Source organism: Oncorhynchus masou, chromosome 12 (assembly GCF_036934945.1).
Source record: "Oncorhynchus masou masou isolate Uvic2021 chromosome 12, UVic_Omas_1.1, whole genome shotgun sequence".
In the NCBI taxonomy this organism is placed as follows: domain Eukaryota; kingdom Metazoa; phylum Chordata; class Actinopteri; order Salmoniformes; family Salmonidae; genus Oncorhynchus; species Oncorhynchus masou.
The window spans coordinates 16,175,236-16,190,074 of NC_088223.1; the positions used below are offsets into that span (position 1 = coordinate 16,175,236).

At 41.7% G+C, this 14,839-nt stretch overlaps 1 protein-coding gene across 1 annotated transcript in view; it reads left to right on the forward strand.

The window, feature by feature from the left end:
* Window positions 1–206: 206 nt before the first annotated feature.
* Window positions 207–14,839, forward strand: part of LOC135549588 (endoplasmic reticulum membrane sensor NFE2L1-like) — a 41,925-nt gene continuing 27,292 nt past the window's right edge. Inside the window, exon 1 of the mRNA XM_064979683.1 lies at window positions 207–1,173. Coding sequence (XP_064835755.1) covers window positions 610–1,173 — 564 coding nt within the window. The 5' untranslated portion in view covers window positions 207–609. The remainder of the gene's footprint in view (window positions 1,174–14,839) is intronic.

Sequence of the window (14,839 nt, forward strand, 5' to 3'; positions counted from 1 at the left end):
TTGCTAAGTATAAATGTATGTTCATAAGGCTGTGTGTCTTGTTTGGGCCAGAAATCCAACGAGGGGGCGTAATTTTTTATTTAACTAAGAGCGGTGGGATGCTACAATTGGCTCACTACATGACAGAATACATTTTGAGCCAATCGGAGCCTGTTACGATGAGTTATGGGCCTAGTTGTGTAAATTATGCAAATCCTTCCCCAAGACTCCTCCACGCGGCCGGTAGGGAGTGAGAGAGCCATACACATTAAACCCAGGAGGGAACCGATCCGGAATATGTATTTTATATTATAATTAGATTAAAACAAGGCAGACAAATAAACAAGGGAGATTCCAGTGAATTATAGTTTCATCTATGATTAAGTTGTTAATTATATGTGATCGTGGTACAGTTGTTCGTTTAAGAGCATGTTTCTGTCAGGAAGTTATCAGAAGCCGGTAGTGCAGTAGCTAGCTAACGTTTTCGCCGGGGACGGGCGGACCTCTTTGTCTGACAGGGGAAAGGAACTCGTGCTCTTTTGTTTTGCATTGTCTTTGTTTAGTGGGCTAAAAGGAACTCTGGGACCAGCGTTTCTCTTTATTGACGTTCTCCCCCCCCAAAATAAAAAGATGCAAACCGTGAAGAAATACTTCACAGAGGGACTAATCCAGTTTACGATCTTACTCAGTATGATCGGAGTTCGCGTGGATGTCGACAGCTATTGGAACGGCTACTACTCACCGCTAGAGATTAACGATGGTCCCAACTCAGCCTTTATCCAGACACCGTTTCATAGTTTGAGGGACAATTGGGACGGGTACAGCGTGCACCCCAAATGTCCGGAGTTGGACTATTTCTTCGCCAGCCGTCGGCTTCTGGACGAGGTGAGGGCGCTTGGGTCGCCCGCCCTGTTCCCTACGCAGTTGAGCGCATGGCTCGTGCACCAAGTACCTGACAGATCGGAATTCGGAGAGCCACCGAACAGCACGAGTAGCAATAATGGTAACGCGGGGCTGTCGTCAGACAGCACCGGGGAAGAGACCAACGACTCTGACCTTCTCGCCGAGGACGAGAGCTGTTCTACTGTTAGCGATAGGTTGAGAGGCCGGCAGGAGGAGTGCCAGACTGCCACCCAACTAAGCACTGAGCCGGGGCCTTATCCCAGCACCGGAGCCTGCGAGATACCCAAAGAGGCGAGTACTGCAGCCAGCTAGCTAACTTTATCTGGTTTCAAACTTCATCTACCCTAACTAATGTGTCGCCCATGAAGTTATTGTGATGCAATGCGAACTAGGCCTTTAGTTGGAGCTGACAATGGGAATGACAAGTGTGATAGCCAGCTAAACAGCTAACGTCAGGCCAATAACGTTGCTAACTTGCTGTTATGACACCAACTGATAAGGTTCTATGCACATGGCATGCTGAACTTTTACATTCACTTTCACTTTGAACGTTATTTTTTTAAAGCTAGATTACCTTTAGATTGGTATCTCCTGACTAAGCACAACGTAATAAATAATCGACAGAGGTCTCCTCTCCAATAGGTCGATAGCGAGCTACCAGCGCAGCCCACCAAGCAATTGGGAAAGTACATGCAATTTAAGTGTTCCACCGCAAACAGCCACGAACAAATTTCACAAGTATCAGACACCGCAAGCTACTATCTAATCAACATTGACATTATCACACCCCTGATTAGCCACGATTGGCTTACATAGTCAAACCCATCTGCAAATTAATTTCCAATTACTTTTTTCCAATTTTCGTCTTTCTCTGGTGTTCATCTATCACTCCCTTGTGTGGCCAGTAATCATCTTGTGGGTTGACAGAAATACTTTCCCCAAACCCTTGTCAATTAAATGTTAACAGCAAAGTAGGCTAACCTGACATAAGTATATATTTGTTATTTTCAAACATTGACATGGAAATGAGCAGCAGCGCAGAACCATTGCTGGACTGGCACATTCATCACGTGCTAGATGCGCAATTAAAGGGCCAGGGCCCTGTTGCATAAAACAACAAGTTAATTTCCCCCTTATCTTTTCTTAACTTTAACGTTATGACATTTTTTCGGGAATAATTTGGTGAAGGACCCAAATGTTTGAGAAAGCCTGTTTCCAATCACTACAAATTAATCTCCAGGGTTGCAAGTTTTTATGGTTGAGGAGGAGTGAGACAGAACGGCTGCTGGATCAATGGATGTGATTCCCTGAGGCCAGTTAGTTGTTGAATCTGTTATTTCTTCGCACTTTACCCTTGTTCACCAGCTGTGGGCGAGGAGAATATGCAGAGAAGTAAGGGCCTTGTACCTACCCCCTCTTTGTAAAAGCATTTGTCCTCAAATACAGCAGGCCCAAGGCAACTCTCCTTTCCATGATTTGGATGACATCAATTTACTTAGATTTTCTTTTGTCTGGGAGTTTAATTTACTACTAACCTTGCTTTAGGTTTCACGTTTTCTGTTCAGAAGATCATGCACTCATACTTTCCAAAGAAGGTGCAGGAAGTTCTACATTCTTACAACAATGACAGTTGGATTTAGGCTACAGAACTTTGTTTCTTATAGTTAAAGAAGTTCTACTTTCACAATCTACAAGTCCAGACAGAGGTAGTCAGAAGAGGACTGGGATTCAGTTCAATGTTAGTCATCCCCTTTGCCTCTGACATTAACATATATGCAAACGCTCTACTCTTGCTGTATTCTCATCCAGCCCTGTGGTAAAACATGATGATCCCTGTTATGTCATTTGTGGGTTTGAATGACTTATTCTCTCCACCCATAGGGTTACACACTCTTTGGGCCTTGGGTGTGTGTTTTTGTAGGGACAAAGGCCCACACTCACTGTAGTGAAAAACCCTGCTGTGGCTTGGGAGTGTCCAATGTCATCTTCTCCCCCACAACTTCACTTGCAGCTGTTGGGAGATTTGTATTGTGTAACCTCGGGCTGTGGTGGTCATGACATTTTGTCAGCCGGTTGTTGTGATGCAAAAGCATGCTGATGTCACGGTAATTGACTGTTAATTAACATAAGCGTGTTTAGCATTTCCATGCATACAAGCTACTGATGCCCGCCTTCGGAACATTTACATTTAAAAAGTATAAATCCATTTAATATACTGTACATCACAATAAGTCCATAATTTATTTGAGTCGAGTCCTAAGAACAGAATGAGTTGGCCTGGCTATGCTACATGTCATAGGCTGGTTCATTTAGAAGACCAGATATGCATTAAGTCCCATTCCATTATTTTATATGATTTTACAGTATGAAGAATATAATTTAACCTTTGAATATAATTGACTAAAATAGAAAGGATATTTTTTCCCTTTCCAGAGCGAGTGTGCCTAGTGAAGTTGCCACGTTGAGTGTTAAAGTGATCATTTGAAACAGGTCCTATATGCTAGATTTAGAGTTGTTTGGCAACTTTAGTTGTGAATGATACAAACCTTAATGTCTTAGAAATGAAAACATATTCGGGCTGCATGTTGTGACTGTAGCCTATTGATGTGAGAAAGTAGTAAAAAAAGCTTGTTTAAATGTTCCTTCCCTCAGGCTGCGCAGCTGTTCTCTCAGCAAGTATTTTCCCACATCAGACTATTCAAAATTAAATCTTGTCTTTATATGTAAAATTAGTTTCAGTTTAAATGGACCATTATCCAATGGGCAGGAATAGCGAATGGGGGCAGCACACTTTCTTGCCAGTCCATTTTTCAACGATGCCTGGTAGACCACTTCATTTTTACAGCGGAGCTGTACTTAATATGAGCAGCTGAGAAATAAGCATAAGAACTTACGGTTGAAGTCAGAAGTTTACATACACCTTAGCCAAATACATACCAGTGGGTCAGAAGTTTACATACACCTTAGCCAAATACATACCAGTGGGTCAGAAGTTTACATACACCTTAGCCAAATACATACCAGTGGGTCAGAAGTTTACATACACCTTAGCCAAATACATACCAGTGGGTCAGAAGTTTACATACACCTTAGCCAAATACATACCAGTGGGTCAGAAGTTTACATACACCTTAGCCAAATACATACCAGTGGGTCAGAAGTTTACATACACCTTAGCCAAATACATACCAGTGGGTCAGAGGTTTACATACAGTGGGGCAAAAAAGTATTGAGTCAGCCACCAATTGTGCAAGTTCTCCCACTTAAAAAGATGAGGCCTGTAATTTTTATCATAGGTACACTTCAACTATGACAGACAAAATGAGGAGAAAAAAAATCCAGAAAATCACACTAGGATTTTAAATGTATTTATGGTGGAAAATAAGTATTTGGTCACCTACAAACAAGCAAGATTTCTGGCTCTCACAGACCTGTAACTTCTTCTTTAAGAGGCTCCTCTGTCCTCCACTCGTTACCTGTATTAATGGCACCTGTTTGAACTTGTTATCAGTATAAAACACACCTGTCCACAACCTCAAACAGTCACACTCCAAACTCCACTATGGCCAAGACCAAAGAGCTGTCAAAGGACACCAGAAACAAAATTGTAGACATGCACCAGGCTGGGAAGACTGAATCTGCAATAGGTAAGCAGCTTGGTTTGAAGAAATCAACCGTGGGAGCAATTATTAGTAAATGGAAGACATACAAGACCACTGATAATCTCCCTTGATCTGGGGCTCCACGCAAGATCTCACCCCGTGGGGTCAAAATGATCACAAGAACGGTGAGCAAAAATCCCAGAACCACACGGGGGGACCTAGTGAATGACCTGCAGAGAGCTGGGACCAAAGTAACAAAGCCTACCATTAGTGACACACTACGCCGCCAGGGACTCAAATCCTGCAGTGCCAGACGTGTCCCCCTGCTTAAGCCAGTACATGTCCAGGCCTGTCTGAAGTTTGCTAGAGAGCATTTGGATGATCCAGAAGAAGATTGGGAGAATGTCATATGGTCAGATGAAACCAAAATATAACTTTTTGGTAAAAACTCAACTCGTCGTGTTTGGAGGACAGAATGCTGAGTTGCATCCAAAGAAGACCATTACCCACTGTGAAGCATGGGGGTGGAAACATCATGCTTTGGGGCTGTTTTTCTGCAAAGGGACCAGGACGACTGATCCGTGTAAAGGAAAGAATGAATGGGTCCATGTATCGTGAGATTTTGAGTGAAAACCTCCTTCCATCAGCAAGGGCTTTGAAGATGAAACGTGGCTGGGTCTTTCAGCATGACAATGATCCCAAACACACCGCCCGGGCAACGAAGGAGTGGCTTTTCAAGGTACTGGAGTGGCCTAGCCAGTCTCCAGATCTCAACCACATAGAACATCTTTGGAGGGAGTTGAAAGTCCGTGTTGGCCAGCAACAGCCCCAAAACATCACTGCTCTAGAGGAGATCTGCATGGAGGAATGGGCCAAAATACCAGCAACAGTGTGTGTGAATCTTGTGAAGACTTACAGAAAACGTTTGACCTCTGTCATTGCCAACAAAGGGTATATAACAAAGTATTGAGATAAACTTTTGCTATTGACCAAATACTTATATTCCACCATAATTTGCAAATAAATTCATTAAAAATCTTACAATGTGATTTTATTTAATTTTTGTCTGTCATAGTTGAAGTGTACCTGTGATTAAAATTACAGGCCTCACTCATCAGAACTTGCACAATTTGTGGCTGACTAAATACTTTTTTGCCCCACTGTATACTCAATTAGTATTTGCTAGCATTGCCTTTAAATTGTTTAACTTGGGTCAAACTTTTCAGGTAGCCTTCCACAAGCTTCCCACAATAAGTTGGGTGAATTTTGGACCATTCCTCCTGACATAGCTGGAGTAACTGAGTCAGGTTTGTAGGCCTCCTTGCTCACACATGATTTTTCAGTTCTGCCCACACAATTTCTATGGGATTGAGGTCAGGGCTTTGATAGCCACTCCAATACCTTTACTTTGTTGTTCTTAAGCCTTTGCTACAGCATTGGAAGTATGCTTGGGGTCATTGTCCATTTGGAAGACCCATTTGCAACTAATCTTTAACTTCCTGACTGATGTCTGTTTCAATATATCCATATAATTTTCCTCCGTCATGATGCCATCTATTTTGTGAAGTGCACCAGTCCCTCCTGTAGCAAAGCACCCACAAAACATGATTCTGCCACCCTCGTACTTCAAGGTTGGGATGGTGTTCTTCGGTTTGCAAGCATCCCCCTTTTTTCCTCCAAACATAGCGATGGTCATTATGGCCAAACAGTTTATTTTTTTGTTTCATCAGACCAGAGGACATTTCTCCAAAAAGTACGATCTCTGTCCCCATGTGCAGTTGCAAACCGTAGTCTGGCTTTTTTTGGTTGTTTTGGAGCAGGGGCTTCTTCTTTGCTGCGCAGTCTTTCAGGTTGTGTCGCTATAGGACTCGTTTTACTGTGAATATAGATACTTTTGTACCTGTTTCCTCCAGCATCTTCACAAGGTCCTTTACTGTTGTTCTGGGATTGATTTGCACTTTCCGCAGCAATGTACGTTCATCTCTAGGAGACAAAACGATGAACCAGACTTGTGGAGGTCTACACATTTCTTTCTGAGGTCTTGGCTCATTTCTTTTACTACAGTATCAACCACTATTTGAGCCGCATGCTCTCGCTGCGTGACAGGTGATATTCTCCCCAAACTCTATATGCCATGGGCTCTTCAACCCTGTTCATCTGCTTTTTCCCCGTGCTTATTTTGGGAAAACAAGTGAAATCTGGTCAGTAACATTGATAGTAACATGTTTTCGCAACAAAACATATTTCACTAAACTGTTGACAGCCCCTCTGCATGCTGGAGAAGGTCATAAAGGAGAGGCAGCAGGAGATATTCTCTATAGCTAAAGGTAATGTGTCACCAATTAATTATGAAAATATAAACAATTCCCTGTTACTAGGCTATTCAAAATCAAATACAAATGTACTATAATTGTAGGCTACCTGTAAACCACCCTGCACAATCAATGAACCAAATGGTGTTTTCAATGAATCATCACCTTCGAAAGCGCTGTCCATTTGGCTGTGTTAGGCTTTGAAACAACATCCACAGCGACCATGTTTTACACTGTTTAGACCTGCTGTTGAACTTCCTTCAAATTGATCATCACAGTGAGGTGAGTTTTGAAATCAGGATACTGTTTTGATAAGTGTTCTTTGGATTGCATTTGCACTGTCAGTGGTTAGAGGGACAATGGAGCCCTGAGTACCAGGCTATTAGGACCTGATCATCAATAGCATGTTTACTGCGGTCATGACTCATGATGGCCAGTGTGGCTGTAATACGGTCACCTCAACAGCCCTAGTAACACCCCAGTTTTATATAGACCTATGCATAGGCTACATAACACACAGCGAGCGTTGTAACAAAAGTTCATGTTTGAGGAGCATGACAGGGATATTCCACTCAATCATCACCTTAGAAAGCACTATCCATTTACATTTTTCCCCCTCATCAATCTATGCATAATACCCCATAATGACAAAGCAAAAACAGGTTTTTAGAATTTTTTGCAAATGTATTTACATAACTATTCAGACCTTTGCTGTGAGACTCGAAATTGAGCTCAGGTGCATCCTGTTTCCATTGATCATCTTTGACATGTTTCAACAACTTGGAGTCCACCTGTGGTAAATTCAATTGATTGCACATGTTTTGGAAAGGCACACACCTGTCTGTATAAGGTCCTACAGTTGACAGTGCATGTCAGAGCGCGTGTGTGTTACCAAGCAAGGACCAATTGCGCTCTGAGATGGCTGATGTTGGTGGGATTTGGAGTATGATGGAGGCAACAGGGGGAAAGAAACTCAGATCCACAAAGTCCCTTCCACCAGGTGGCTGATGAGATATGTTGGCACAACTGCCATATTGCATCTCCATCCCAAAGCCCTTGCTTGGAAGTGTACTTTTCCAGACTGCCAAGAACCTTGCCCTCATCCAGGCCAAGGTGGAGAGACATAGTGGTGACGACACCATAGGCCTGGTTGATCTCTGCATCTGACAGGATGCTCTTGTCCAGCATATTTGGGGTCCAACATGTACGCTGCGGTGTGTTTGGGCTTCAGGCAGAAGTCTTTGCGCTTTTTGATGTATTTCAGAACTGTAGTTTCTTCTGCTTGGAGTAACAGTGAAGTGGGCAGGGCAGTACGGTTATCTTCTCTTACTTCTGCAAGCAGAGTCTGAACATCAGACAGGATGGCATTATTACCACCAATCCGTGCAATGGCTACTACTATTGGTTTCAGGCTGCTTACTACTCTCTCCCAAAATACATCATCTTGGAGGATCCTCTTGGTGGGGGCTGTGATATGGCCATTTTTTTGAGACTCCTTCCCCTCCAGGAGACTGTCAAACATGATGACAACACCACCCCAGCGGGTGTTGCTGGGCAGCTTCAATGTGGTGTTCTTATTCTTCAGACTTTGCTTGGTGAGGTAGATTGCTGCTATAACTTGATGACCCTTCACATACCTTACCATTTCCTTGACTCTCTCTTGTAGAGTGTATCCATTGTTTTCAGTGACATGATGTCCTTGAGCAGATTCAATGCATGAGCAGCACAGCCAATGGGGCTCCTCCACTTTAGACCAAGCAGCCTTCATGTTCGCAGCATTGTCTGCCACCAGTGCAAATACCTTCTGTGGTCCAAGGTCATTGATGACTGCCATCAGCGTATTTGCAATATAGAGACCGGTGTGTCTGTTGCCCATTGTGTCTGTGCGCTTGTAGAATACTGGTTGGGGGGTGGATATGATGCAGTTAATAATTCCTTGCCCACAAACATTCAACCACCCATCAGAGATGATTGCAATCATCTGCTTTCTCTGATTTGCTTGACCTTCAACTCTGCATCCAGCAAATGAGTAGATAAAGCATGTCTGGTGTAAGGGGTGTATGCTGGGCGAAGTACATTCAGAAATCTCTTCCAATACACATTGCCTGTGAGCATCAGAGGTGAACCAGTTGCATACACGCTCGAGCAAGACATTCATAAGCATTTCTCTGACTACGTTCCACCATTGAGTCAAAACAAACTTCTGATTCCAGGAGGACCATGAGCTGTTGCTATCGATAAGGTGTCTGGTTCATCATTTTCACCTCAAATAGAAGTAGAAGGACTTCTGTCAGAGTTTGCTTGTTGTGAGTGTTGAGGGAACTTTGTGCACTTGGCCAGATGATTCTGCATCTTTGTTGAATTCTTCACATATGATTTGGCACAGTATTTGCAAATGTACACAGCTTTTCCTTCTACATTAGCTGCAGTGAAATGTCTCCACACATCACATAGTGTATGTGGCATTTTCCTGTAAAGATTAGGGGGGGAACAAGTACTGTTAACCAGTTGGATATAGGGGGTGCTATTTTAATTTTTGGATGAAAAACGTTCCCGTTTTAAACAAGATATTTTGTTACGAAAAGATGCTCGACTATGCATATAATTGACAGCTTTGGAAAGAAAACACCTTCTCACGTTTCCAAAACTGTGAGCCTGTGAGTGCCACAGAACTGATGTTACAGGCGAAACCCAGATAAAAATCCAATCAGGAAGTGCCGCATTTTTTGAAACCGCCTCATGCCAATGACTCCTTTATATGGCTGTGAATGAGCTACGAATGAGCTAACGTTTTCCACGCATTCCCCAAGGTGTCTACAGCATTGTGACATCTTTTTAGGCATTTCCATTGGAGAATAGCTGTAAGGGACCATATTTGGCGAGTGGTCACATGGTGTCTCCCGGAGAAAATCTCACGTCAAATACTGAGGTAGCCATTTTTCCAATCACTTATTATGAGAAAACGATTGCCTCGACGGATATATTATATATTTATTAATTAAATATATGTATTTATTTATTTATTAAATATATATATTAAATATATATATTAAATATACATTTATTTATTAAATATATATTAAATATATATGTATTTATTAAATATTAAATATTTATTATATATATATTTTATATATATATATATATATATATATATATATATTTAATATAATTAAAAACACCTTGAGGGTGGATCCTAAACAACGTTTGCTGTGTTTCTGTCGATATTATGGAGCAACCTTTGAAAAAGTTTGCTGTTATAGTTGAAGTATTTTTCGGTCGATTTCTCAGCCAAAACTGATGAACAAACAGGACCTTTTTCACCTACAAAAATATTTTTTCGAAAAAAGGAACATTTGCTATCTAACTGGGAGTCTCCTGAGTGAAAACATCTGAAGTTCTTCAAAGGTAAATTATTTAATTTGGTTGCTTTTCTTATTTTCGTGAAAATGTTTCCTGCTGCCAGCAGAGCCTAGCATTGCATTATTCCATGATAAACTTACACAAATGCTTGTCTAGCGTTGGCTCTAACTCATATTTTGAAAATCTGAGATTACAGTGTTGTTAACAAAAGGCTAAGCTTGTGTGTGTATATATTTATTTCATTTCATTTGGAAAAGTTGCGTTATGGTAATGCACTTGAGGCTATGATTACGCTCCCGTAATCATAGGGATTGCTAGTCGCAAGAAGTTAAGCAGTTAGATTAAACAACTCCGTTTGTAAGATAAATGTTTTTAAATTAAACATGTATGGAAACAGGTGAATTAACACTCAGTTAGCAGGCTGAAGCAAGCTAAAACTAACTAGCAGAAATTGTTATCAAATTACAAATGATTTAAACACACTTTGCTGTAGGCTACTATTTACTAGTTAACAAAAAATCATGTATGTCATAAAATATATTCACCCCAACCAGTATTGTAATCAAATCTTACCGGAAAGCATGTAGTCCTTGGCTCAGACAGTGACTTTAGAGTTGTGTGCTCAATAGCATCTCATTAGTGTGCAAGATCTTGAGAATCAACTGTACATGTGATGGAAGAATGCACTGTGCATGCAGAGGGTTGCAATTCCATTGAATTTGGTTTAGTTTAATCAAAATATGCCACAATCTAGAATTGCCTTATGTGTATCCCACAAAAAAAGGTTCACTGTTATAAGCAAATGTTTTTTATGATTTTAAGCAAAATTCGCAAAATAAATTTTACGGAAAGTTTCTGACCCTAGTTGGTATAGAGGAAAAGATGAATGGAGGGAAGTACAGAGAGATCCTTGATGAAAACCTGCTCCAGAATGCTCCGGACCTCAGGCTGGGGCGGAGGTTCACCTTCCAACAGGACAAGGACACTAAACACACAGCCAAGACAACTCAGGAGTGGCTTCGGGACAAGTCTCAATGTCCTTGAGTGGCCCAGCTAGACACCCCCATCCAACCTGACAGAGCTTGAGAGGATCTGCAGAGAAGAATGGGAGAAACTCCCCAAATATTGATATGCCACGCTTGTAGCGTCATACCCAAGAAGACACTAGGTTGTAATCGCTGCCAAAGGTGCTTCAAAAAAGTACTGAGTAAAGGGTCTGAATACTTTTGTAAATGTGATATTTCTATACCAGTTTTTGTTTTGTCATTATGGGGTATTGTGTGTAGATTGAGGGGGGGGGGACAATTTCATCCATTTTAGAATAAGGTTGTAATGTAACAAAATGTGGGAGAAGTCAAGTTTCCCGACTGCATTGTCGGTAGGAGCTACCAAATGTCATATCCAAGCGAATGTGAACAAGAGACATTGTTCAAATTAACAAAAATTTGACACATGCTTGTCTGAAGGAAGAACGGTACTGGCTCTGAAGCAGAGTATGTGAGTAGAGCTGGAGCGGAGCGTGCCCAATTTGACTGGCGCGTGGAGCAAGTTTCCCAACGGCTGGAGCTCCAGTACCAATCTCGTACATTATAGTCTACTTCTGTACTGCCATAGCCACTTGATCTAGCTGTCATAGAGTTCAGTAAATATTTTCATAAGGAAAATGATAAAACACACAGGTGCAAAATCAAGGTGACTTACAAAGATGAGGACCAAGAGCAAGAGAGGGAGTGCTGTGATGTAGTGTCCACAACTAATGAATCATTGTGGACTCTGAAAAGACGCCTATCCTGAAAGCATGATGGTGTACTTACTACATCCTAAAAGAAAGGAACGAATAGATAATAACTAAGTGTGTCTTTGTAGCAAAGTATTTATAAACCAAAAAAATCTGTTCTCTTAAATGTTTCGTTCATTTTTGTTCTATTATCTATAATCGAGATCGACCGATTAATCGGAATGGCCGATTTTAATTAGGGCCGATTTCAAGTTTTCGTAACAATCGGAAATCGGTATTTTTGGACACCGATTTGGCCGATTTAAGAAGAAAAAAAACAAACATTTATTATAATAATAATTGTAAAAACCTTTTTTTAAATCATATTTTTTTTACACCTTTTTATTTAACTGGGCAAGTCAGAACACATTCTTATTTTCAATGACGGCCTAGGAACAGTGGGTTGACTGCCTTGTTCAGGGGCATAACGACAGTTTTGTACCTTGTCAGCTCGGGGGATTGAACTTGCAACCTTTCGATTACTAGTCCAACGCTCTAACCACTAGGCTACCCTGCCGCCCCAGCTCTGAGACTTGGAGTGGTTGATCCCCTTGCTCTGCATGGGTAACGCCGCTTCGAGGGTGGCTGTTGTCATTGTGTTCCTGGTTCGAGCCCAGGGAGGAGTGAGGAGAGGGACGGAAGCTATACTGTTACACTGGCAATACTAAAGTGCCTATAAGAACATCCAATAGTCAAAGATTAATGAAATACAAATGGTATAGAGGGAAATAGTCAAAAATCCTCATTGAACAGGTTTCATATATTTGAGGCTAAATTGATTTTATTGATGTATTATATTAAGTTAAAATAAGTGTTCATTCAGTATTGTTGTAATTGTCATTATTACAAATACATTTAAAAAAAATTGTCCGATCGGCGTTGAAAAATCATAATCGATAAAAATATATACACTGCTAAAAAAATAAAGGGAACACTAAAATAACACATCCTAGATCTGAATGAAATATTCTTATTAAATACTTTTTTCTTTACATAATTGAATGTGCTGACAACAAAATCACACAAATTATCAACGGAATCAAATTTATCAACCCATGGAGGTCTGGATTTGGAGTCACACTCAAAATTAAAGTGGAAAACCACACTACAGGCTGATCCAACTTTGATGTAATGTCCTTCTTGAAACTCCCCATCCCGGATCCGGGTTTGTGACTAAAGCCTCAGGCTCATTAGCATAACGCAACGTTAACGATTTCTGAAAATCGCAAATAAAATGAAAATGATGCGTCTGCTCTCAAGCTTAGCCTTTTCTTAACAACACTGTCATCTCAGATTTTCAAAATATGCTTTTGAACCATAGAAATTGACTAATTTGTGTAAGAGTATGCAAAGCTAGCATAGCATTTTGAGTAGCATTTAGCACGCAACATTTTCACAAAAACCAGATAACCAAATAAATAAAATCATTTACCTTTGAAGAGCTTCTGATGTTTTCAATGAGGAGACTCTCAGTTACATACCAAATGCGCAGTTTTTCCTGAAAGCGTCTGTGTGTAGGAGAAATCGTTCCGTTTTCTACATTGCGTCTGGCTACCGAAACGAACCGAAAATTCAGTCACCTACAACGTAAAACTTTTTCCGGATTAACTACATAATATCGACCGAAACATGGCAAACGTTGTTTGGAATCAATCCTCAAGGTGTTTTTTCACATATCTCTTCATTGATATGCAGTTCGTGGAAGCTTGCTTTCCTCTCTGTATCGCATGGAAAAATACTGGCAGGTGACTTTTGCGCACCAATTTCGGCGCAGGACACCGGGCGGACACCTGGTAAATGTGGTCTCTTATGGTCAATCTTCCAATGATCTGCCTACAAATACGTCACAATGCTGCAGACACCTTGAGGAAACGACAGAAAGGGTTGACTCACTCCTCTCGCATTCACAGCCATATAAGGAGACAATGGAAAACAGAGCCTCAAAAATCCTTGTCATTTCCTGGATGCCATCTCATCTTGGTTTTGCCTGAAGCTCACGTTCTAGGGCACGCACAGAGAATATCTTGGTATTTCTGGACACGTCAGAGTGTTTTCTTTCGAATGGTATCAATTATATGCATAGTCGAGCATCTTTTTGTGACAAAATATCTTGTTTAAAACGGGAACGTTTTTCATCCAAAAATGAAATAGCGCCCCCATAGATGTAAGAGGTTAAAAAAGGTGAAAATGAGACTCAGTAGTGTGTGTGGCTTCCACGTGCCTGTATGAACTCCCTACAACGCCTGGGCATGCTCCTGATGAGGTGGCGGATGGTCTCCTGAGGTATCTCCTCCCAGACCTGGACTAAATCATCCGCCAAATCCTGGACAGTCTGCAGTGCAACATGGCGTTGGTGAATGGAGTGAGACATGATGTCCCAGATGTGCTCAATTGGATTCAGGTCTGGGGAACGGGCGGGCCAGTCCATTGCATCAATGCCTTCCTCTTGCAGGAACTACTGACATACTCCAGCCACATAAGGTCTAGCATTGTCTTGCATTAGGAGGAACTCAGGGCCAACCGCACCAGCATATGGTCTCACAAGGGGTCTGAGGATCTCATCTCGGTACCTAATGGCAGTCAGGCTACCTCTGGCGAGCAAATGGAGGGCTGTGCGGCCCCCCAAAGAAATGCCACCCCACACCATGCTGATCCACCGCCAAACCGGTCATGCTGGAGGATGTTGCAAGCAGCAGAACGTTCTCCACGGCGTCTCCAGACTCTGTCACGTGCTCAGTGTGAACCTGCTTTCATGTGTGAAGAGCACAGGGCGCCAGTGGCGAATTTGCCAATCTTGGTGTTCTCTGGCAAATGCCAAACGTCCTGCATGGTGTTGGGCTGTAAGCACAACTCCCACCTGTGGATGTCGGGCCCTCATACCACCATCATGGAGTCCTGTTTCT